General features: G+C 31.5%; 2 protein-coding genes across 2 annotated transcripts; one reads left to right on the forward strand and one right to left on the reverse strand.

Annotated features, from left to right (window-relative positions):
* Positions 1-2,512: 2,512 nt before the first annotated feature.
* LOC133316883 (glucan endo-1,3-beta-glucosidase 2-like) lies at positions 2,513-5,193 on the reverse strand. The gene is made up of 4 exons (XM_061518681.1): positions 5,128-5,193; positions 3,037-4,290; positions 2,907-2,934; positions 2,513-2,814 (listed from the first exon to the last, which is right to left on the reverse strand). Exons 1-4 carry the CDS (start codon positions 5,183-5,185, stop codon positions 2,658-2,660), a joined length of 1,497 nt encoding a protein of 498 aa, XP_061374665.1. The 5' UTR covers positions 5,186-5,193; the 3' UTR covers positions 2,513-2,657.
* A 2,579-nt stretch (positions 5,194-7,772) lies between these two features.
* On the forward strand, positions 7,773-14,129 carry LOC133316875 (uncharacterized). Its single transcript, XM_061518670.1, has 10 exons — positions 7,773-8,007; positions 8,098-8,149; positions 8,463-8,737; positions 9,640-10,302; positions 10,395-10,443; positions 10,520-10,645; positions 11,840-11,944; positions 12,019-12,110; positions 12,202-12,355; positions 13,718-14,129. The coding sequence occupies exons 1-10, from the start codon at positions 7,874-7,876 to the stop codon at positions 13,991-13,993; spliced, it is 1,926 nt and encodes a 641-aa protein (XP_061374654.1). The 5' UTR covers positions 7,773-7,873; the 3' UTR covers positions 13,994-14,129.
* Positions 14,130-26,260: the final 12,131 nt, after the last annotated feature.

Raw genomic sequence — 26,260 nt, forward strand, 5'->3', positions numbered from 1 at the left:
CCTTTTTTCTCTTTTCTTAAAATTTTGGTCTAATAATATTGAAAAAAAGTGAATAGAATAGATATAAAAGAAAGTAAATATAATATTTTATCCCTTATATATTATTTCACAGCCATCCTAATTTTGACATGCTACTTGACAGTATAGGCAAGTGTAAGGCACAAATACGACAGGACAGAGAGATCAGAAGTGTAGAAAACATACAATGCAATTCAAATCATGATGTGAATTGAATTGATTATTTTATTTTATTTTTTGGTATCCAATTGATAATTTGTTGTTGACTCGTTATGTTTTCCTATTTTCAGCTCAGTAAAAATGTTTATAGAATATTCAGACACATTCTAAATGGTCACTAACAACATGGTGTAGCATAGTTAAGAAAAATTAAATTTAGTTTAATAAAAGTAGTTAAAATAATACATATCATTTTTTAAGAAAGAATAGCATGAGAATTAAGTTGTTTTTTAATAAATATATTCTAATTTAACATATGTAAGTGCATTAACTTGGTTATACGTAATCATGTATTTGAATAAGCTTTTAAACAGCATTTTTATGATATATATATATATATATATATAGGGTTTGTTTTTTCTGATGTTACTTTAGATAACTTTCTCTAATGTTCATCAAAACGACGTCGTTTTGGGACGGAAATCATGGTATTTTTGTAATTTTAATTTATTTCAGAGTTATGATAGTCTTTATCACTCTAATTTTTTAATTTTTCAACCCCAAAACGACGTCGTTTCGATGAACATTAGATAAAGTTATCTAAAGTAACATCGGAAACTTTTTTCCCATATATATATATATATATATATTCTCAAAAGCTTTTTTTTCTCCTAACTTGACTTCCGAGAAAAAAAAAACTATGATATTGTGTATGCTATGTTGACATTCTTTGATAATTTTACGTAATTTATATGAAATTTTGTATATAAGATGTTTTTATGAAAAAATTAATTTTTTATGCGAGAAACGTTTGTTTAGAAAAAAGTTTTAAAAAACAAAGTAAATGTATCACAAAATTTAAAAACAAGAGGTCAAAGTTATATTTTGACTGTGTTTCTATAGGTCCATCGAAATTAAATACAAAAAAGTATGACCAACCTAATTGATTTGTGCAATATAAAGACACATAACAGAAAAAGCAAAATTTCTAAGTTGGAACAATGAATCAATAACCTAAAAATAAGTCTATTCTTTACATGGTATCAGAGTCTCGCCGCTCCCCACTTTCTCTTGTGGCGTTTCTTAGCACAGGTAGGTTGGGCATGCTGCATTGTCCACTCTTCAAGCCCAATGGGCTCTCGTGTGAGGGAGTGTGTTGAGATATATAGTCTCACATTGGTTGTATGTGCAACTAATGTGGAGTTTAAAGGTCTTGGGCACTCCCACCCCTTTGAGCTAGATTTTGGGGTGGTGTATCCCAAACATAGGAACATAACCTTGATTAGGGGTGTAAATGGACTGAGCTAGGCTAGGCTTTAACTTAAATAAGTCAAGTCTGTGTAAAAAACATTGGGTATGGCCTGACCTATTAGCCTGTGTAGGCTTCAAATTACAAATTTAGCCTGATCTATATTCAAAAAATAAAAGCCTTGGCCTAGGCTTGTTAGTCTGCTTAAGCCTATTAAACATTCAACAATTAAATGAATAACTAAAATAATATTATTTTATTATTCAAAAATTAAATAATAATTTTATTTATTATATTTTAAATAAATAATATGATATAGGTCAGCCTGTAGGCTTATAAACCTGACATGTACCAAAAAATCTATGGCCTGTTTTTTAAATAAATTTTTTTAAAAGCCTATTCTATTTTACTATTTATAATAGGCCAAGTCTGGCCTAATATAAACTAGGCCGTAGGCCCCTGTAAGGTGGCCTAGCCCATTTACACCCAACACGAGATATTTCAGACCAATTTATTATCTTTTTAAGCTGTATCAAGCAAAATTATATACCAAATGTTTGTAAATAACGACATGGATATATATATATATATATATATATAACACAAGATTATAAATAAACAAATCGAAAATTATGGAATAGTCAATGGTTGATAAAGATTGAATCAATTCTAGCTGAAAAGAATAACATAAATGATTCATTTGTAGCCTAATTCAGTCCAAACCTTTAAATTTATCTTTTTAAGCTATATCAAACAAAATTATACACAAAATTGTAAATAACGAAATGGATTTGTACAATATATATATGGGAAAAAGCATGAGAAATCATCTCTCCTATCACTCTCACTTCGATGTCTGTGCCAATCACTTTTCTATTTTTTTATTTTTTTTCTTTAAGGTGGGTCCCACCCCATTCTCTCTCAGGGAAAACTTGAATTTCTCAGACAACATGAGGAATTGCAAGCCCTGTATATATAACACAAGATTATAAATAAACAAATCAAAAATTATGGAATAGTCAATGGTTGATAAAGATTGAATCAATTCTAGCTGAAAAGAATAATAATGATGATTCGTTTGCAGCCTCATTCAGTCCAAACCTTTAGATGGTTTTTGTACAAAATTGAATGGACCAATGTGAACAACATAATGCAACCAAAACGAATACGTAGCATTATCATCTCCCACAAAAATTTTGAATGAGCAACACATGTTCCAACATATACCACTTTATAGCAAAACCACTCCCCATATTAGAAATCCTGTCATCATTAGAAGGTTTCTAACTCTCAATTCACAGCTGCGGAGGCTGTAGGCTGAAGAATCTGAATTAGTAGAATTCATTGATGGAGCTGTGAAGTTACCAAAGGTGCCATTTTTGCCAAGACTGCACATTTTCACAAACCAATCACTTGTAAGCATTAATGACACAACCAAATGAGGGATAACAAAAATAAATCAAAGAAGCAATTATCTTACCTTCCAGGAAAAACACAAGAACCATGGCCTGCAATCATTCAAAAACTCGTTAATTATCCTAGAAGTCATCAATAGTACTAAAAAAATGCTAAAGCTAATCTAACCCACTATTGGGGAATAGTAATTTTACTTGGATCGGAGGTGGAGATTGTAGCCACTCCATTGAAATCACATGAATCAGGAGTCCTTCCCATCTTCTGATAGTAACTGTCAAAAGCATAATTTGCATGTGCAATCACATTGTCTGGTTCATAGCATGGTTGCCCTTGCAACATTGTAGAGCATTCCACCTTGCCAGGTCCACATGCCCAATCTAGTGCAGCCTGCAGCATCTTTGGGTCAGCACCATCCTTTGCAATGCAGAAAGTTTGATTGCTGGTATCATTAGCTAAGACTGCTCCTGATCCTGTTAAGTGTAAAATGTAAATAGGTGCCCCATTTGCATCAAACAGTCCCCAGTTCTTCTCTGACAATGGCCCCGTCTTCATATCCTCGTTGTAGAGCTCATAGATGTATGTACTAACAGCAATTCCAGGATGATTGGGAGTTCCAGTTTTATTCAGCACATGCTTGATCAAATTGCTGTTGTAAGTATTAGCATTGTCTACAGTTGCATCAGGCTCGTTAGAATCACCTTTTGAGGGCCATCCTGACTCTGTTACTACTACAGGAATGTTAGTGTAATTTAGAAAAGCCATGGCGAAGTACGCTGCATCAACCATAGCATCAAATACATTGGAGTAATGGAGAAGGGTATTGGAATCAACAGCTTCTTTGTTTGGAGGGAGAGGCTTGAAAAGTGCATAATCTAATGGAATTACACCATTTGATTGCATGTAATCATAGTAAGGGTATATATTGAGCATGAGATAAGAGCCAGTAGATTGCAGGAAATCAAGTATTGGGACCAAAACTGGATTCAGCGAGCGGTTGAAGAAAGCCTGGGAAGGTGGAAATGAATCAAGGATGATGGAAGAGGAAAGGGGTGTTGAAACTTTAACTTGGCGATCAAGATTAGATGCCACAAGGGCTGAATGAATGTACTTAAGAGCGTTGACAAGTACTTTTGCTGCATTAGGGAGGGTAGTTAAAACCTCAGAACCAACACAAATGGCTGTGATATTGGTGGCTGGATAATGTGCTACCACATTGCGGAAAACCCAGTTGGCAGCTGTGGAATTTGATTGACCAATTGCTAGGAGCTCTTCATTAGGGACAGTTATAACAACTTGAATGCCTGTCTTTGCAAGTGCAATGAGCATAGCTTGGTCAGCATCATACAATCTAACATGTCGAATTTGCTGGGCTTTAAGTAAAGCTACTACTTGAGTAGGGTGTGGCATATCTGAGAGATCTGTTCCAATATTTACTCCAATAAAAAATTCTGCAAGGTACAAACATTAAGATCCATTAAACATAAGATTTAAGTCCTCACTGTATTCACCAGTCAAATAACACAAGGTTGGAAACGTATTCAGGCAGACTCTTATGCACATTTTGTTTCTTCAAAACAATCCAAATTTTGGGGGGAAATGTAATTAAATGCTTGTGCCTTAGTTTATGAAAAAAAATTGCTGCTTCTTTTGAAGAGTGGCTGCAAAATTTTGAAACAATAGAATAGTTCCCACAATAAAGAAAGCTTCAACTTCTCCAATCTCCACTGCAAAGTGATACACACATCCAAAAGTTGGGGGAAATGACAATATATGACTGAATAGAAGAACAAAAGTTTACATATATTAATAACTCATTAACTAAGCCATAATAAGCCCATCAAAACATTGGTTCTGAACACTTAAAACTAATTAAATCTAAAATATTACTCTAACCCACAGCAAGGGTGTGCTGCTGCTACGAATGGTGTGAAAATGGCAAGCAGGGAAAGGTGTACTTAGGCCTTTATACAATGAATCATAGTTAAATTTCACTCCCACCAAGTACACCCTAAAAATCTGCAGAAAACAGCAAGGAATCATCCAAAATACTCTGCTGGAGGGTGAGCACTGAATGAGGAAGTAATGACTTAGAACAATGCAGTTCAAATAAATGTAAGTTTTGCAGTGAACTATGAACAATGCCAACCCATGTCGAGAAAATAAACTAAAGGGCAACGAAAGATTCAGAATGCAATTATAACTTGAAAAAGTGGGAAATCTCTTGACAAAGAACATAACAACAGCAGCAAAGAAGACTAAGGAGGGAAGTTAAACTGTCCACTCACCTTCATCAAGTGCAACAGCAGAAACTGCAAAAAGCATCAGAAGAAAATGCACTGCCATAGATTCAATCTCTCTGAGAAATCTCTAGAAAGCCCAATAATGAATGAGAGAGATAGAAGGAGTGTGAAACTGGATTGCTAGAAAATGAAATGAAACCAATGGGAAAAGTAGAGAGAGGAAAGTGGGGTAAAGCTGTATGAGAATATATAAGAGACACAGAGAGAGAGAGGGTACAAGATCAAGACAACAATCCCACGTGGAAAGGTTGTCAGATAAATCAAACGGCTAAGGAATCATCAATGATATGGAGTTTCACTGTAACCAAGCATAGTCCTAATCCTAAGAGAGGTAGCCGAAGCCCGAAGAAACAAAACCGAGGAATAAGGCAAACAACTTTTTTCTCCTTTAATTTAATTCATTACTCTTCTTTTCATTTCATAGTATGAAAAATATATATTTGTAAAAGATAACTTCGTAATTTGAATTATTTAAGACAGTTTTAAGGGAAACTGTTCTATTAATTACTTTGGACAATAGCAAATAATGAATGAAATATCAAATATGAATGAGTGTAAGTTGGTATAAACATTACTTTTTAATGATAATTATTAATTTTAATTTAATTGATTACTGTGTTGTAGTGTAGGTGCATGTGGAGGAAGAAGATATATGCACCTGTTATCCTAGCCGTTACAGTACGGTGAGTTTTTTTTTTTTTTCAGTTGGATTGTTTTGTTGTGTAGTAACAAAATGTCTGTCTCTGTGTTTGGATTCTCTTACCTAGAATTTGTGTATATATATATTTTTTGTGTGAGTTTTTAAACAATGAAACAAAGAAGGAAAGGGGTGCATCTTTAAAGACCCATCAACGGTCCAATCTACCAGCCCTTACGTGATTTCGTACCAACCACATGGTCCACCTCTTAATTGCGATTTGTCATTCTATTCATTCGATCAGCTACGCGATTTTAACTTTTGACTAGCTTTTTTTATCCATGGGATTTTTGTTTATAGGTTACATTATATCGATATAAGATAAAGATATTTTCATTAATCCCAAAATTATCTTATTTTAAAAATTTGAAAAATTAAAGAAATTTTATTTATTTATTTTTATATAAATTTTATCAAAAACATCTATAATTATTTTTTTTAACCCTTAAAATAATATAATTTTGAAATTGAAGAAGATAATTTTATCTCATGTTAATGGAGAAATAATAAATTATTTATTTATATGATATTAAAACATATTTTTTCTAATTAAAGATTTTTTTTAATTTCATTTTTTATGTATAATTGCTTTTATGAAAAGCTTCACTTTCATGCTTATAATTACAACATGTATTTTCTTAATCAAATGCATCACTTAATCGCTATATCTCAAAAGTTCATTTATTATATAAAATGTTAAAAATATTCTTAACAAAACAATCACTAAATTGTAAATAAAATATTAAAAATAACATGCCATAAATATCATATGAAGTGTCACTCTATTTTAATTTTTCTCAACAATAACATGTCATTCTTTATTCTATTTTTCAAAAAATTCAAATACAAATTCCCTTTCGAATAATTATATTTTCAATGTATATATATAATGTAATCTTATGAGTTTACTTCGTCAGATATAATTATATGTAATTTTTTTATTGAATAAATTCGTGGCAATTAGAGATAATAAATGGGCTTCAAAATCATTTGGAGGCCGAACGAACGAGTTAGTTGAACGGCCAGGTGAACAACACTTCATACATCTTATATTCGTAGAATGACCTTTCATTGGTTCAAACTAGATCAACAAAATATCCAACCCAATGGCTTTCTCGGGCTGGGCCCTATTTTGCAAACGGGTGGAGACTTGGTTCAAACTAGTATCATTAACATGACTTGAGAGAGAGACAAATAGAGAATTATTAACATGAAGGAACCGAAGAAAACCTGGGCCTAGCCCCTTTATTCTACTAAAAAAAAAAGAAAGGACACCATTAATTTATTTCTTATCATTTCATATTAGTGTAATGTGATAGGATATTATACCTATAGTTTTTTATGCATATTCTATTTATTCCTTTAACATAATATCATATCCCTATTATTATATCATGGATCCAAAAAAATGTGTCCGCCCCGCTTTTAAGATGAGTTGAAAAACTCAGCCCGCCCCACCCTGTTTGACGGGTTGGGCGGGTTGGCCCGCTGAGCCAAGCCCGTTTTGCCAGCTCTAATAGTGTTTGAGAGAATTACCAAAAAAATAAAATAAATATGGGCATGAAATCCTCTCTCTAAATTAAATTGAAAATGATTGTTGAGATTTTTATACCATTATAAAAGTAATCTCATATGAAAAAATGGGATAGGATACTCATTTTCAACACCAATCTGAAAATAGTTGTTGTGATTTTTATACTATTATAAAAGTAATCTCATATGAAAAAATGGGATAGGATACTCATTTTCAACACCAATCATAAGAGGAAAAGATAAAAAAAATAAATGTTAATTGATGATTGAGTAAATAGGTAAAATAGATATAATCCCTATCTTATTTCATAAAAAATAAATTAAAAGTTATTATTTATCAGTCGAGTACTTACTTCTGGGTCACTGTCACTGATATGCATGATATTCAAAACCGTTAAATTCTCTCTTCTTAGCAGTGTAGATGAGAGTTGAAAGGGAACCTGATTACGAAACCCTCCGTTCAATTCAATACGCGAAATTAAGAATTGGGAGCAGGAAAGCATGGCTTGTTCTTTCTTTTCGGATGTAAACTCAGTGAACTCTGCCTCACTCGAACACATTCCATTGACACAACGCCGAAAATTCTTTCATTCCCACTCCCCAACTCTCAAAAACCACCGTCCGAAACCCTTCGCGTCAGCTTCAATTTCATTTTTCTTGCCTCTTTTTTTGTATACACCATTTTTTTGCGCTAAAGTTTCTAACTTTCTATCCACTGTATGCAGGGCCCCCCTTGATGCTGTTGTGAAAAAAGAATACGGGGATTGCGATTTACAGGTAAATTATTATTTTTATTTCTTTTTCTTTTAATATCATTTCGCTAATATGATCAAGAAATTATTTAAGGTCTATATGAAAGACTTACTTTGGTCTAAGGATCGGAGATATCATTGTCTTTATATTTTTGGGGAAATTTAGGTTTGCCGACCAAGTTTTGAGTTATTTTTCTTATTCAATTACAGAGGTTTTTGCAAAGGCAAGAACTTTATTCTTTTTTTTGCAAATTTGCTATGCGAGCACAAGGCAATGGTAAGATTGTTCCTTTTGTGACGGGAAGACTCAAGCATGACTATGCCCTATTTTGCAACAGGTATCATGTCCTACAATTCAAACTGATGCTTGTAGAGCGGAGAAAAGAAGTGTTAACATCAACATTTTACCCCAACATCAAACACTTTGTGATGTTACTGACACTTTAAAGGTTGAAGATTCTGAGGTTCTTTCGAGATCTGTTGATAATTGTGAAAAAACATCTCTTCAATCAGTTTTTCCTGCCCCAAAGGTGAAAAAGGAGATTTCTGAAAGCATTGCTGATGATCTAGATCATATTGTTTTGAAAGAACGTCAAAGGATGCTGCTAGCTAGGTACTTTATGTTAATTGTTGATATTTTTCTCTTGGGAGGAGTTATAAGCATACTTTTTGTCTATTTACCCTCCTTAATTTTGTTTTTCAAATTGTTAAAACGACAACAAAGAAGCAATAGAATATTAGATAAATATTGAATATAACATATCAAATGAACTTTTTGATATCTCTATGGCTTGCTATGAAAGTCTTTAAGGCCATGTCCTGATCCATTATTTCAGTATCTTTTCTCTTCTTGTGCATTCTTATAAAGACCAAAGCCAGCAATGTTGCCCATTGGATAACCTTTTGTCTTCAGCAAGATGTTGGGTAAAGAACCATAAAGCCAAGGCTGAACTTTACATTAAAACTTGCATGCAAGTTGCAAGTCTCACCTAAGAGCTATTGAAATTGTTTGTTTGTGGTGGGTGGTAAAACCAAAAAACATACCATGTACGAAGAGTGGAAGGGACTTGTAATGAGCATGCTAGAGAGCGTGAGTGAGTGGAAAGAACTTGAATTATATTTCTAAATTATCTTAGTTTTTTTACATTCTATATTCTGTTTTTTGATCTGTGGATGCAAAAACTTTGAATGGCAGTGCTCTTCATATTGTTGATTTGCATTTGAAAAATTTATGGCCTAGTGAGAGTGTGAATAGGAGAAAAGCAGTGCTAATAGCCGAACCCTTCTTTCTCCTTTTAGTTTCTTGCATTTTGATTTCAGTTCCTTTTAACACAAAATTTTCCATTTTGGTTGAAACATTTTATAACTAGAACAATCAAGTTTATTACAATTGAAATATGGAATACCATATTTTCACCATTGCAAGGAACCAAAAGAGAAAAATATTTTGTTGAAAGGAAGCTAGATGGATTTTGGTTCTTTAAAAATGGTTTAATAATATATTTATTATTGCAGGAAGCTTCCAGGATTTTCAAATCAAGCTTTTGAGGTAAATGAAGAGATTTATTCAGCTGATGGGAAAATGACAGTAGCCAGAGATCAGTGTCATGACCTTACAAAAGGAAGTAATACTTCACTATTTGAGTTACCACTTGGGGCCACTTCTGGATCATCTTTGTCAACTGATTATGCCTCACCTAAATCAACAAAATCAGTAATTTCAGCAGGTCTTCAAGAACATGATCATATATTCAAATCCAGAGGAATGATCACGCAATTCGATTCACGCAAGGATCAAGGTGTTATGCCTATAAACAATGATGGCCCAAGTACTTCAACTTGTCCAATCTCTTTCAAAATCAAGGATGAACCTTGGGATAACATTGAAATTCACAATGTTAACAGGGATGCTATGGGTAGCATTTCCGTTGAACTCCCCAATGTAAAAAGTGAATGGGAAGTCCATAGTGAATATCAAGATGATCAAGTGGAACATATGAGCTTAATTGATCGACTAAATTTTCTAATGTCTGGAGAGGATTCTAGTTTAAATATTTCTACAAGTTCCTCATTTTTGAAAAAGACTAAGCCTTCTTCCTTTGTATCGAGCTCTATTTTCTCAGAATCTGCAGAACCTTTAAGCATCAAGTGTCCACGTAAAAGAAAAAAAACAGCCACGTACTATCTAATTCTGTTATGTGTTAAGTAATGTGGTCATTACTTTTCTAGTTCTGTTATAATGATTATCCCAAATGTTAAATTGTTTGCAGTGATTCAGTTCAAACAGCACTTGAGGAGGATGCTCCTGGGCTTCTGAAGGTACTATACTTAGTTTCTGTACAGTCACTGCGACATTGGAATTTGTATCAAGCTTCATGGAAATGCTATATGGCAGGTATTACTCGACAAAGGTGTAGTAGTAGATGAAATTAAGCTTTATGGAGAGGCAGATGATGATGAAGCTCTGGATGAATCATTTTGTGAAGATAGCTTTTCAGAGCTTGAGGCTGTGATAGCAAAGGTGCAGAACATACCATAGTTATAGTGTCTTCCTCAATTGTTTTCAGAACCAAAGTAACTCAAGACATTATTTAGTTGTGATGTCTTCCTTAATTTTTTGCTTTCTCATTTCATTTCATAATTACATATTAATAAATTCTTTTGTAAGTGGGAATTATGACTAAGATTACACAAGTAGACAAAAATTGACAATTATGCTCTTTAGAAAAAATAAAATTTGATCGCATAAGATATTTTCGGTTGAAATCATTCTTCCAAAAAAATGGAACTTTGTGTAATTTTTTATGGCATCCTAAATTTATTTCCTTTTCTAGAAAAAAGGAGTCATTTTCCTTCTCTAGAAAAAAGGAGTCATTTTCCTTCTCTAGAATTGTTTTCTCATACTAATCCCTGCATCAAGTAGTGGCAGTGGAATTCCCCCCCGTTAATTGTTCTAGAATTTTTTTCCAACTCTAATAACTGAATCAAACAGTAGAAAACATGGAAATTATTTTCCAACTAATCTGTGATTACGATGGAACCATTTTTAGGGATGGATCTATTGAGAAGGCTAATCATATGAGAGAAATTAGAGATTTAATCTTGACTGTTCAGTTTCCGACTTTCCGTGAATGATTGAATGGCCAGGATTCACTCCTTTCATTTCTCATATATGATTAGCTTTCTTGCTACATGCTTCCCCTGGTTGAACATATCAGCTTAAACTTTTACAATATGTCTGCAAGATTGAGGTGAGAAAAAATAGGTTGGTTTGGCAGAAAAGGAAGGAAATGGAAATATGACCATTATTTCTTGCTGACTTATTAAGGGAAAATGATGGAAGAAGGTTCATCCTCTCTTTTCTTGTGCTCACCGAAAGAAAAGGAATGAAAATAAATTAGGTTTTTAGATAATCCAAAGTCTCAAACACTAGCTTTCTAGAAGGCCCCAAAGAAACAAGTCATTTGCACACTGGCATTTTTTCAAGTACCTGGATTTTATGATGATATGATCAGGTCTAGTTTACCGGTTACAGAAATAAAAAGGGTCTTATATTTGGTTAATACTAGTTTTAAAACTAATTATTGATAAATATTTGATTAAGCAGGGCCTTTAGTTTTTATAATATTACATTGAAATATTTTTCTTATGAGTCATTTGGTGGTTATGCTCAATTGCTTTATATTCATTTATATTTTCCCCTATCTGGAGACAGATTTTCTCTAAGAGCCACTCTTTCTTAAAATTCCCCATTATTCGTGCTGGAAAGGCTTCGAGAGCGAGTTATTGCTTAGCTTGTCTAATCTCACTTGTGGAGCAGGTAATTGGTTCTATACTATTGTTTTGATACTACAGTCATTCCTGTTTTACTTATGTTTAGTTTTTCTGCTACAGACACGATATTTGAAGTTTCGAAAATGGCCTGTTGAGTGGGGTTGGTGCCGAGACCTCCAATCCTTTATTTTTGTATTTGAGAGACATAACAGGTGCTCAATTCATGAAAGTTCATCTTTTTCAGTCCATGTTTTCTTCTCATCATATTCCATGATATTGGCATTAAATTGAACTCCAATGCAGGATAGTGCTGGAACGCCCCGAATATGGTTATGCAACCTACTTCTTTGAGCTGGTAGAATCCTTACCTGTTGAATGGCAGATCAAGCGGTTGGTGATTGCTATGAAACTAACTACCTGTAGCAGGATTTCTCTTATTGAGAACAAAGAATTATTGGTAATGACTTCATGCATCTTTGAGATGCTGTTAGATGACTTCTAACTGGATTTAGTGTCTTGCTACCCATTAGTATAACGTGGCCTCTTAAGCTTCTACTTTTAAGACTTCACTATGATGCTAAGTTATGTTAGATTTCCCTCCCATTAGTTATACTAAGTTACTAACGCAACCTGGATGCCGTGTGAATGTGGTGTTGAGTATTAATCTTCTCTCGGGTACCATAAAGAAGGGAAAAATTGAATATTGGAATGACAGGACATACATATTGTGCTAATTTAATACTCATTTTAGCTTCTCTTGGTTAGCAGGATACTTTATGCTTTTCATAATATTATTTTCTGAGCATTTGTTCTGGAGGGTAAAGGATGTAGGTTGGTTTTAAATTTGAAAAAATCAATTGGTAGAAAAATACTGTGAAAGAGATTATAACTAACTATTTTTTTGGTATAATATTTGTATCTAGAAAGAAATTTCAGCCAACCTAAAAGTGTTAGTACTGATTGACTGTGTAACTGTGGTATTATGACAGATATCTGAGATGTCGCTATGGGATTACTTTAAAATGCTTGTTAGAAATTGGTTGATGTGAAGTGGAATCCTAAAACTTGAATAATTTTTGTCCTTTGATGGATTAGTTTTTGAATCTTTCTTGTCAGGATGGCTTATTTCTATTTAATAATGCCTATTGCTGATTGTTAATGCTTTCCCTTTTATTTTGGTTTTGTTTTGCTGCCGAGTTAACTGACTCGGGCATTTTTTAGGATTTTAACCTTTTTACTAACCATGAGGCATTTGTTAGGTTTGAACTTCCATTATCTTCTCTCTTCTAAAGTATTTGCTTAGTTTTAGTTTTTACGTATTGACGAAGTGATTAGAGTGAAATGTAGCAGGTTAGATATTCTATTTTGCTTTTTGTTTTATACTGCTGAACATCACTGAAATGTGGTGGCCGAAAGTGTTTTATATAGATATGATTGTTGAAATGAGTATGTTCAGCTTAAGAGCCTGGGTTCTATGGAGGATCCTCGGCCTTTCAATTTCTAAAAGTAATATCCAACTCCAGTCGATAGAAAAGGGATGGACCATGAATCTAACTTAAAAAATGGTTCAGTTACTGCTTCGCTGTTTTTTGAATTGAACAACACTATTTGCTATTATGCTTGCCTTTCCTTTTATTTATTTATTAACCAGTCCTTTCTTAGCTAAAACAGTAATACTTTCTTTTTTCCCCTTTATCTGTCAGACTATTTTTATATGTTGATTCTTAGAACCAAGGCATAAGTTACCTCTTATTACTGCTTTGTGTCCCACCCCAAATAGAAATTTTGCTCTGCTCAATTCATGGTGTCTGTGGTATAGGTTGGAGAAGATTTGACTGAAGGTGAGGCAAAGGTGTTAATGGAATATGGTTGGACACCAAATAGTGGCCTGGGAACCATGCTTAACTACTGTGACAGAGTTATGCATGATAGAAAAAATGAGGACAGTTCATATTGGCGATCTAAAATAGGGAAGTTGCTGATGGATGGTTATAACGGTGGAACCATAGTGACACCCAACATCCCAAAAAAAGTTGTAGAATACAGGTGTGCTCAATTCCCTAACAAAAGCTCTAGTAGCCCAATGTCTGATTAGAGGTTAGCAGCTTGTGCAGAAAGTGTTTTTCTTATGTATGCATGTTGTATTTATATGGTTGGTTACCTTTGTCATGAACCAGAACATATCCTTTTAAAGGAATACATGCTTTACTATTATTATTTAGATATATATCATGGGATGAAACAGAATAAAATAATTATATTATTATTTAGATATTTTATAATAAAACAAAAATAAAGTTTTTATTTCATTGTTTAAGAAGTGAATATAATTATAAGAGTTTCATATCATTCTTATTTCTAGCATGTTAAGTTTTTAATTATGTTTAACTGAAAATAATTTTATTTTCACATAACATGTACTGTTAGAGCATATCTTTGGTATTGGTATTACAGGAGTAGGTATTCCTTTATCAAAAAATAGGAAAAAAAATAAGATTTAAATGGCAATAACTATAAAGGATGAGTAAAGTTAATTATATTACTTCTTTTCAAATTTAATAAAAGATGTACCCAATCTTCATTACAATGAATGAAATTTGGATAATTGGATTTTAATTTTATGAGCAATAGAGCATCGATCTCGAATTTGATAGTTTCATGAAAATGGAGCTTTCTGGCTTCAAAGTATATTACGAAACCATGTTGTATTGTAGCAATGGCAAAGTAGATTAACTTCCGTTTGAGCTTATAAAAAAATAAAAGAAAAAAAAGATTAACTTCCGTTTGCCAATATATAGCAATGACCAAGTTTCCAAAAAAACAAAACAAAACAAAATGATCTCACTTTTTATGATTTTTTTATCTAAAAAATTAAGTATATGTTTAATATTTTTCATTTATTTCACATATGAATATCGATTGAACCAAAATTACATTTGCGAATGTAATTTCACATAAATTTTGGCTTACTCTCTTCGCAAATGTAAAAAAAATTTGGCTTACATTTGCAAAGAGAGTAAGTCAAACTCAAAACAGGTAAGCCATGACGTGGGGATGCCGACAAGCAAAGAGGTAGCAAGTTTAGCGTCTCTGTCTAGAACAAGTAATTTAATAGTTTTATAAAAAAAAAATTGTTTTTTTTTTTTTTTTTTTTTATCTCGTATTCCAAATTAAAATATAGAAAAATGAGAGGATTAAATGAAATTGATTGGATAGACTTTATATTACATTTCATTCCATCTTATTTTAAGAAATTCAAATATTCATTCCATTTTCTTATATTTAATTCCTTTTCACCAATCCAAACATAATTTTAAGATTTTGGAAACTATTTTCATTAATTCTTTAGAAAACAATCCTAGAATATATTTAATAAGAATCTTGAGAACCTCACTTGCACTTCAATTCAGGGCTTTACTATGCATATTGCATATGTTCAAGTAGAGCTACCTTATTATAAGGGATGATTCAAATAATAAGCAAGTGTAAACTAAATATTTTATGGACCTTTATAGTATTAAGAGTTTGAAGCGAAAAAATAAAATTAGCCTCAATATCCAAACAAAAAATATGTCGTGATATTTTATTTTTATTTTTTTAAAAAAGGGTTAAGGTTAATTCATAAGGACTAACGAACACAAGAATCCTACCCAATGGGTGCAGCTCAGTTGGTAACTTGGCGCTGAGTTAGTGGGGTTGGACATGTGTTCGATTCCTGCTGAATGCATTCTTGGGGAGGGGGCTGAACCTTTAGCCATCACTGATCCCCGCACTCCGGATTAGTCCCATAGCCGGCTCAAAGAGTCGAAGCTCGTGGGGATACCAGAGAGAGCCAACTCGCCTCAAAGAGGTAATTAGGATTGGGTAACTCCAAAAAAAAAAGAACACAAGAACCCTGTAATTTTTGTTTGTTGAAGTGGGGTATTCCAATTTCCAACTCTCCCTACACTATAAGTTTTGACCTAAAATCCAACAAAAACCTAGTCAGATGACGTTATCTATGGGAACTTTGATCAAATTCATACACCGTATGAACCTGAGAGTGTAAGGGGTTTGCTAATTCTAATAGTTGTTGAAATTATTGGTTTTTCTAATAATAGTGCTTGACTTATTGCATTCAATAAATACCATTACTACTACGCCAAAGGAATTTGCTATAAAGTATAATATGTAGAAGTAAAACGCATTTAAACTAACTTGATTGAACAAAATCTTTAGTCACTATTATGGCAACAAAATACGTTTGGTAGAAGGATTTTTTTTTTAGATTTATGGGAAAGTGATATTGGAAATTCTATTTTTCCCATATTTGATACAAGATTGTGAATTTTTTTTGGATAATCTGATTTTTCTATTATTTTGATTTGTGAGCACTTTTTAAGGCAAATGTCATTCAAAAATACTACTAGGAGGTGGTATTTTTCGATTCCCCAGAGGAGGAGAAAATGTTTTGGCATCCGCGCCACTATTGCGGTATGGCACCACTAGCCCCAAGTCTTCAAGCAATATTTTTGTCCCACGCCAATAGTGTAGTGATGACGCCACTAGCGTCAGCAATGCAGTTTTTAAAATCACTTTATATTTTCAGTAATATTTGACAATCAAAGAAAACTTGAGTCAACATTTCTGGTAATATTTTGGTCTACCAAACAGTTTTTTGGTCACACTCTCAAGAAATTTACTTTCTCATCATATTTCTAATAATCGTGATTCTCACATGTATAAAAAAAATTTATCCTCTACCAAATGTCTTCCTAATATCCGGAAAGACACTGCTTTTGCCAACTCATTCAAAATGTTAAAATATATGTTTGAAAATTTATTGAAAGCAAACTTAAATAGCACGTAATCGCGTATCATTGATCATATCAAAGACTAAAATGCAAAGCCAAATTGAAATGTCTGGGCCTAAGTGATTATGTGTCTTAGTGCTACAACACATGAATATTTTTCTTTCTTTCTTTCTTTGTTTGTTTTTTTTTTTTTCATTTTATGAAATTGGGGAAGGTCAATAATGTGGTACCCTCCAAAACATAATGCCTGGCTCTCATATTATAATGCTTCCCATGCCCAAAAATGAAACACCTTGGCAAATTTCAGAACAATGTAGAAGCCATAGTGTGGCTGCATAAGATAAGGTTTGTATGAAAATTAAAAATAGATGGCTGACACTTCCAAGAGAGAACCTTTAGAATGTTCATCATTATAATCACTATCATAATCATCAGATAAAGTGGTGGAAATAAATAAATATATTATATACAAATAAAAATGTGTGAAAGTTGGCCCTGGAAAATAACAATACTCTCTATTTTTTCCTTCTCGTTGGTTTCAAATTAGTATTGCCCTCTAAATTGTTGATCTGTTTCTTTTAGTATATGGGTGTGGACCAAGGAATTCCAGTGAAATGCACTTTATGCAAATACAAAGGAGGAATTCCATATCCTTTTAAAGTATGATTCATAAACTTTCCTTATCTTTCCAATTAACAAAATAAAGTTATAGTTTTTCCTTTTTAGACAAAAAAAAAAGGAACGTACCAGAATGTCAATCCATTCCAAATTATAGTGCAAGTATTATTGCGTCAAGCTAGCGTGTTGCTGAAGTCATTCTAATCAATAGCTATTCAAACGAGTATATTTGTGAAAATGATCAAAACATTAGGATTCAGGAATTCACATGCAACGTGTCAAATTAACATCAATCAAATCTAAACAGAGACAGAGAAAAAAAAAACATAATATGCATGAAAGTGAAATCAGAAAAGAAATATACCAAACTAGTATTTATTAGTGAATTTGTATATTCTTTTTTTTTTTTTTTGAGTAAAGCACCATTTCATGATTTAAGATTTTATATAAAAGATATTTCCAAAAAAAAAAGATTTTATATAAAAGACCAATTAAAGGAATGAAATTTCATTAATACTAATTTAAGGATTTAACTTTATCAAAAGAAGTTTTTTTGTTCATAAAAAATGTTAAAATGACAAAAATATTTAAATTGATATATCAATTTAATTTAGAACATAAAAATACATATGGTATATTTTAAAAACATCATAAATGCATATCCGCTCTCTGTTTCCCCCTATTAAACTTAATTCCTCATTTGGTAAATTTTATAAATTGAAGCCGTTAATTGATTATAAAAAAATGAAGTTCTTGTTAATTTTTTTTTATTTTTTATTTCAAAAAACACAAATAACATTATGTTATAAAAAAAATTGCAATTTCTTTTCTAATTCTACATAGTCAATAATGAATGATTTTATAAATATTTTATATCTTTCTTTTTATAATATAATATTATCAATCTTTTTGGAAAGGATTAAGAAATGATTTATTTTAAAATTCAGAAATGCACAAATCATAATGAAAATTTATAATAAATAATATTTATAGAAACAAACTAATAAAAAACTTATAAACAAAAATTCAAAACTTTTATCCTAATATAATTTGGGTTTGCCAATTAAATCATCAATAATATCATCAATGTTTAGAAGAAATGAAAGAATATAATGCCAGCATATAAATCTTATTTCAACGCCTAAAAGCAGCAAATATGACTTGTGAAGATGCACTCATTGGAACATTGATTCATTTTGAATCATGATGAAAAAGCATGCAGTTATAGAAATAAAATAACAGTGTCAAGGTCGGTTTCCTCAACAAACACTTTGGAAGCATTGGGAGATGCACATATGGGGCCCAAAATCCCACTAAATCCACCAATGGACTTCATATCTTTTTATTCATTCTGGGACGGCAAACGGCACCACCCCATCCTATTATTCATTTGGGTTCTGCACTTTTTGTGCACAGTGCACCCATCTCACACCCCACAACATAATAAAAAAATAACCTAAGAAAAAAAGTGACCCACTAAATTACCCTAATATTGTGGAACATCGATGATGATCATCTTCATATTCTTATCATCTATCACCAAGGAATTTAAACGAAAAAACATTTGCTACCAACTTCACTTCTTCTGAACCCCTTTTTCTTAAAAAAGCATATCCTCTTTGTCCAACCCATCAATGGTTTTTAGTCCCGTACCTCTTTCTCTTAAAAAACATCTGCTTATGTTTCTGTGGATGATATGAAACCCATGAACCGTCCCTTTCACATGTCCATTATTTTATATGTAGCACTTTATGCCCCCCACGTTAATTGCTATCTCTGCATTTGTTGATTTTTTTTTTCAAAGAATAATATAAATCGTTTTCATTTAACATCTTAAAATTTTGGATTGAGATGATTCTTTACATGATATTAAAGCTTCATTGACCATGAGTTCGATCCATATCACTCCCCACTTGAGGAATTAAAATAAGCACAGGTAAAAAAAAGAAAAATTAAGACTATGCAATATTCACGTTTCAAGTTTAAATATGTTAAAAAATAATGTAAACTATTAAAAAAACCCCACTTAACACCTTTGAAATTTTGAAATGAGATGGTTCTTTACATTTTTAATGCATATTTTGAGCAATTGTTCAGCCTTCATTGGATTTAACCAGAAAAGAATATTAAGAAGGATTATTTTCTATGTGTGGGAGTTAGTTATTGTACTAATCGCACAACAAAAGAAGTTTCTATTCATTAGTCTCTTCTAGGCTTCTAGCCCCTTCTTTTCTTTTAAAAGGAAATTCTTTTCAAGATCAAACAGCCATCATTTTTCATTTCCGCTTCTTTAACTTTTATTTTTTCTATGTTGTATCAGTTCATGCGTGTCTTGTAGCTATATATATACAAAACCATATATTAAAAAATGGGACCATACGATCGATTTGACAAAATTAATCAATTAATTGGTTATATGTTTGATGCAAAATAACCAATAAATTGAGATTATTTTTGATACATTCAATTTATAGATTTGAAGGAGTTAAAAAATTTAGTAAAAAATTGGCTAAACAAAATTTGGTAAATTATTTATTTTATTAAAAATATTCTTTTAAGTTAAATAAAGAGGCAGTGTATTTACCAAAAAAAAAAGGCAGTGTTAAATTACAAAAATTTACACGTGAGGCTTGCATTAATGCAAAATATGATTTGTCTCCTCATAATTATATATATTACGAATTTAACGTGTCTCCAAGAAATGATAGATAATTTTCTACAAATTAATATAGTAGAGTGGATGAGAACTTATGAGAAAAATAGACTGAGAAACAAAAGAGTCCGTCCATTCTAATTTACGAGAGATAATTTTATCTCTGACTTGAAAAAGAAATATTAAATATATATTATATACATTTTCTATGAGAATAAAAAAGAGAGAGAAAAGAGTAAGGGAGTTCATCAACCGATTCAAACCGCGGTGATCGAACCGAAAAACCGATAATCGAATAAACCGAAAATCGAAAAAAAACCGCAAATTTTAATTGGATTGGATCGGTTTTCGGATGGGTTAATGAAAACCGATCCAATCCAAACTGATCCAATATATTAATTTTCCTCTATCTACTTTGGACTTTCCCCACCCATAGCCCAAACATTTCTAAACTCAAGACTCATTAACCCATAAATTAAATTCAAGAAAAAATTTAGTCACATCTCATCAACAAAATTTCATCTGTGTAGAGCTTCATATTTCATTGCAAAAAAAAAACTATATTATCGTTTACTGATGCTTTTGTATTCAAATTTTTTTTTTTGTCAAAACCAATATATACAAAAGATGTTATTTGACAATAATTATGAAATAAATTTTAGGATTTTCAAAAAATCGAAAGTCGATCCAATCCAAACCGAAAAAAATTGGATTGGATCAGATCGGATTTGAAAAAAAATCCAAACCGAATGGATGATTACATGATCAAACCGAAAGGATTGGATTGGATGAGTTTTGCTTCCAAAACCGATCCAATCCAGACCGCAAACACCCCTAGAAAAGAGCATACCAAAAAAAAAAAAGAGAGAGAAAAGGGATCCAACCACTTTCGTATATTTACAGGAAATAACTATCTACAGATTGAAAGAAAACATTAAATGCATATATCATATACCTTGACGCTTCACTTACTATTAATTACTATTATTGAGTAAGATATTTGAATTAGAAGATATCTAACTTCACAAGCATCAGAATCTGTGTAGTGAAGATGGATTAATATTATATTATAATTAATCTGCATCAAAGAGTAAAGAATCGAACTCACATTATGCAGAAAATTGAAGAAATTCGAGCCCAACAGATGTTATCTTCTTAAGACAATTTATTTCCTCTATTGATGTCGAAGGTTGATGAATAATTATCTCCAAAGATAGAACGAATTGCGTCTCTAAAATGATGGCACTACCAAATTGGAGCCCCCTCGAACACAACCAAATGGTAGAGAAATCGCATTCTCTGAGTCTAAGGTAGTATGTACTATGACTATGGATGCGTGCGAATAACTTAGAAAAGTTTTGATTATTTTTTTTATAACGAGCTACAAGTATATATAGTATAGGCACTGATTGAACATGATGAATCGCAACCAGCGAACCGATGAACCGTTATGACTGACAGAAGCGAACCGGTTAAAATAATTGAACGCTTTATCTTGGTTCAAAACGGCAGGGAAACAAACCGAAGCATAAAAAGTTATATTTCACACATAACCCTACCGAACCGGCTGAAAGGACGGCGGTGGTGCGTGCGCGTGTGTAGCGGACCAAGACCCATCTACGTCCAAAAAAAAAACATTGTGATTCTCTCCTCCAAAAAAAAGTGGTGTGCCCCATGGGACAAACTAGAGAGGTGAGGTGGAGTTATAAACCCTTTCATTTCTCATGTCTTGTCCAATGTGAAACTTTTACCCACACACCTCTTTCACCTTTCCTATTTCTCCTCTTCCTCAACTCAATTCTCATTCATAACCCTTGTGATTTAGACACAAAATCCAACAATTGCAAGCATAACTTTATTCAACTTTTGGACTATATGTTTATATGTTTAATTTAATGTGTAATATGAGACAATAAACGCTAAGGGGGTGTTTTAATGGATTATTTTTGGACAAAAAAATTCATTGGTATTTGATTAGGATTTTAAAAGATTATTTTAGAGTTCGTCTGAATCCATTGGTATTCAATCAGGATTTTAAACAAAGGAAAAATAATTTTGTGGTATTTACGATTTTAATGGAATTTCTATTGGTGTCGATTTCGTGAGACTTTTTAGCGAGAAATATAAATAGGATGTCTCTCTCACAATCTCACCCTAACCCTTAGGATTTCTTCAGTTTTCTCTATTACAGTGTCTTCTTATTCCTTTGGTGGGTCGACCTGCTTAAAATCGAGTTCCGTCAAGGGAGCTTCGTCAAAGCTCAAAAATAACATATTTTTCAGCGATTTTCATCACAAAACATCCCATAAACAACAACCAAACAAGATTTTAATCTAAAATTCATCTCAAAAACAATAGAATTTTGAAGCAATTTTTGAGAATTTAGAAAGTTTAAAAACAATTTTTCAAGCTATTGGTCATGATTTTTCTTGGTACAAAAATGTGTGATTTTTGTATTAAAAACAACATAAAACAGTGGAAAAATAACAGGGGAACAAAAATCCCCAAACCAATTTTTATTTTACATCAATGAAACAATTGATTTAAAGAAAGATTGAAACTTTCATAATATGAATCCTATATTTGATAATAATACATTCATGAACGAAATTCTTTTGCTATAAGAAACGATTTAAAACAATTTTTGTGTCAATCGATCACTAAAAATTTGTTTTTCAAAACCCCCAAAGCAATTTAAGATTTCAATATATCGATTGAAAATAATTTGAGAAATTTTCTAAACTTTCATGTAATAAAACCGAGAAATTTAGATTCGAAATTTTCTTGGAATACTCAATGAAAACATGCATACGTAGAAAACTCTTATCACGTAGAACAAAAACCCCAAAGTTTACAAGATCAATTGCAAAAAATTCCAAAAAAAAATTTATCATGAATTTTACTAGCTGAGAAAATTATATTACGTTTTATTAATATCATTGCATTTCTTTATTAACTTTTTTTTATTGACTCTTGTGATTTTTAATCTTGTAATTTTGAATCTTTGTTAAAAATTCATATGATTTTTTAAAATCTTATAAATTCATATTGTCCTTTCAAATCTTATAAATTCTATTAAAATCTTTTTAAATCCAATCTTATGAAATCTTGATTGTAAAAAAGTCTTTTAAAAAAGTCTTGAAAGTCTCCCTAATTCTGAATAGTCTTTTAAAATCTATAAGATTTTTTATCTCAATTTTTTTTTTTTTAAATTCTAATCCAATACACCCCTAAACATAACAATTATTTTGTGTTTTCTTTAGTCCATATGTCATTTATTATATGGTTATTGTTTAATTTTTTTTGTTATTACTCTTTTATCTTATAAGACATATAATATATTTTTTCATGTTAATTTAAAATTTTAACTAGAATTTTTATAATATGTCATACAATATTAAAAATAGGTATCCAATCAATCCAATTTCACAGTTAAAATATTTTGTGAGAGAGGATAAAGGAAACAAAATTTACAATCACATAAGTAGGGTAACATGATACATTGTCAGATTTGAATAACTCTCCAAATTTTGTTCGAGCACAAGGAATAATGAGAATGAAAGTATGAAAATTGAGCTTGAAAGAGAATAAAATTATTTCTCACGGTCTTTATTTAAGTCTGAATGAGATATAAAATAAGTAAATATATATAAATTTGATGGGAGAGAGATCGCCAACCCTAATCTCTCCCTGGTTCTAACATTGCTAACCACGATCGTACTAGTATTAGTAAGCATGACATAATATTTTTAGTAATTTAACAAATTCTCAAATTTTAAAATCGTTGTTTAAGACAAATAAGCTCTACTTTAATCCATTTACTGAAAGTGATAGTTAATCAGAACCAAACAAATAAAGGGCGTCGAATATTCGTAGCTTAACTGTTTCCAGTCTTTTCATCATTTCTTGAATTTATTATTTATTTCTGCACACAAAGTATGCTAAACTTTTTTTAAAAAGAAAATCTAAAGAATAATTTCCAACATATACGTTAATACATTCTTACTTAATAATGGAGATAATTATATTGCCAATCGTAAATTAATTTAAAATTGATTAAAATAATGTTTATATATAACTTACAATTTAAGATAAAAGTTTACATAATATATATTTGTTGGAAGTATTCAAGTATGAGTTATAAAGAAGTACCACATCGACTAGACATAGACCAAGTGATGACTATATAAGTGCAAAAAGACCCATAAACCTACAGCCTTAAGGTTTTGGGTTAAAATGTGGTGTAGGCCCACTTAATGTGGTTTATCGCTTGGCCCATGGATGTATCTCTTGCAATGGGTTTTGGGCTCCCCGTACCATTCTTTACAGTGGTATCAGAGCCAAAGGTTTGGCTGGGCCGGGTATTTAGAGATGCTGATGTTTCAAGGCCTCCGCAGAAGGCTAGTGTGACTCCAATACTTAAAGAAAAAAGACTTCCGCAAAAGTTGCCCTTAAGGGGGAGCATAATGTTGGGTCTCATACTTGAGGGAAAAATGTTGGAAGTATTCAAGTATGAGTTATAAAGAAGTACCACATCGACTAGACATAGACCAAGTGATGACTATATAAGTGCAAAAAGACCCATAAACCTACCGCCTTAAGATTTTGGGTTAAAATGTGGTGTCGGCCCACTTATTATGGTTTATCGCTTGGCCTATAGATGTATCCCTTGCAATGGGTTTTGGGCTCCCCGTACCATTCTTTACAATATTTTCCCTCCTTACTCGTAGAAAATGGGTTCCGTGTTTGCTTTATTATGAGGCCTGGACTTTTTTCTTTTTCTATTTTTTTATGATTTATGATCGGCAAAAGTAATACGTAATTAATTAGTCCAATCTGGTGCTTTTTAACAGATGAGAAGTTAACGTGACAATTGTCTAATAATGGCTTTTTGAATGTATGAATGAATTTAGGATCCACCGACGGATATTATGAGTTGTGGCAAACAACCATAGTTGAAACTTGTAATCATGTCTGTGGATGAAAATAATATGCCACCGTGTGATCTATGAATTGATCTACTAATTAATGGCTGTTTTATAGTTTATTAAATCATTAAAATGCTTCACTGACCATTAACAAATAACAAACTATAAACTAAGCTTCCTGAGATGAAATCGACACGGTAAGAACCAATGAACTTGCTCCGACAAAAAACCATGCAAACCTAATCATTTAAAGATATTAGCATTCAATGTTTGTGATTGGAAACGAGTTTTTTTTTTTTAATAAAAAAAGTACGACAGTTTCTTTTTACTTAATCAGAAGTTTTAAATTCAAACTTCAAGAACGGAGAAAACGATTGATGGAGAACCTTCTCCTTTATAGAATTATAAAATTATTAATTAATTTTCGATGAACCGGTTGAGAAAACCATTTCTATAATAAAAAAATAAATTTGTTCCACTTTCATTTTGTTTTCTGTAAACGTAATTTTTGGTTCTCAATCTAAAGTGTAACAATTGTTTTTTTTTTTTTTTTTTTGATACAGTGTAAGCAATTGGTGAATATATTTATAACTTAAATAATGCTTACCACATTTTTTATTTTGATACATGCATAAGATTTGATTTTGATATATTTTTTAGCGTAATTGTTTTTTAATATTTTCACTTAACCATGTTTTGCTATGTTATTAAAATATTCAATTCCCTAAACGATTTTGTTAAAATTATATTCTTTAATGATTTGACAATTGATTAGTGTAACGTAAAAAAAATTAAAACAACATGTTTAATATCATATATAGGTTCCATTGTTATTTAATCTCTTTTTCGGTTTTCCTTTTTATAAATCTACAAGGCCTCATGATTAACAAAAAAAATTAAAATTTAAATACGCATAGTACATGGAGAGTTAAGTAATAAATAAATTTAAACACAATAATTTATTAGTTTTTGTAATATCGAAAGTTCGAACATAAGGAAAAAAAGAAGTTGGAAGTCACTTAAAAAAAATCGCCATTGAATATGCTTAATGCTTATATACTTGTCGAGGAATCGGTGTGGTATCTTTGATTAATTATTAAATATTTATTATTTAGAGGTTCTCATCAAATAAGATCCATTACAACTTACAAGTAATTTTTTTTATATGAGTTGTCAACCTATTGGTATCCAAAAAAAATATAGGAGAATAATCCGTTTATAAATTTTTTTCATAAAATTTTGTAAATTACATTATGTATTCTGAGAAGTACATAGTGTAACCTAATGTACTTTTGAAAATACATAGTATAGTTTGTAAATAAATTTTTTGTAAATATAACCCTTCCAAAAACATATATTTTCAAGTATTT

This window comes from Gastrolobium bilobum, unplaced genomic scaffold, assembly GCF_033153095.1.
Source record: "Gastrolobium bilobum isolate Gb01-03AN ecotype WA unplaced genomic scaffold, APGP_CSIRO_Gbil_v1 utg9312, whole genome shotgun sequence".
NCBI lineage: Eukaryota > Viridiplantae > Streptophyta > Magnoliopsida > Fabales > Fabaceae > Gastrolobium > Gastrolobium bilobum.

Coding starts and splice junctions, on each gene's coding strand:
- LOC133316883 (XM_061518681.1), bottom strand. CDS start 5,185: ATGGCAGTGCATTTTCTTCTGATGCTTTTTGCAGTTTCTGCTGTTGCA. Junction 4,291..5,127: donor TGCTGTTGCACTTGATGAAG/GTGAGTGGACAG, acceptor TGTACCTTGCAG/AATTTTTTATTGGAGTAAAT. Junction 2,815..2,906: donor TCTTGTGTTTTTCCTGGAAG/GTAAGATAATTG, acceptor GAAAATGTGCAG/TCTTGGCAAAAATGGCACCT.
- LOC133316875 (XM_061518670.1), top strand. CDS start 7,874: ATGGCTTGTTCTTTCTTTTCGGATGTAAACTCAGTGAACTCTGCCTCA. Junction 8,738..9,639: donor CAAAGGATGCTGCTAGCTAG/GTACTTTATGTT, acceptor TTATTATTGCAG/GAAGCTTCCAGGATTTTCAA. Junction 11,945..12,018: donor TAATCTCACTTGTGGAGCAG/GTAATTGGTTCT, acceptor TTTCTGCTACAG/ACACGATATTTGAAGTTTCG.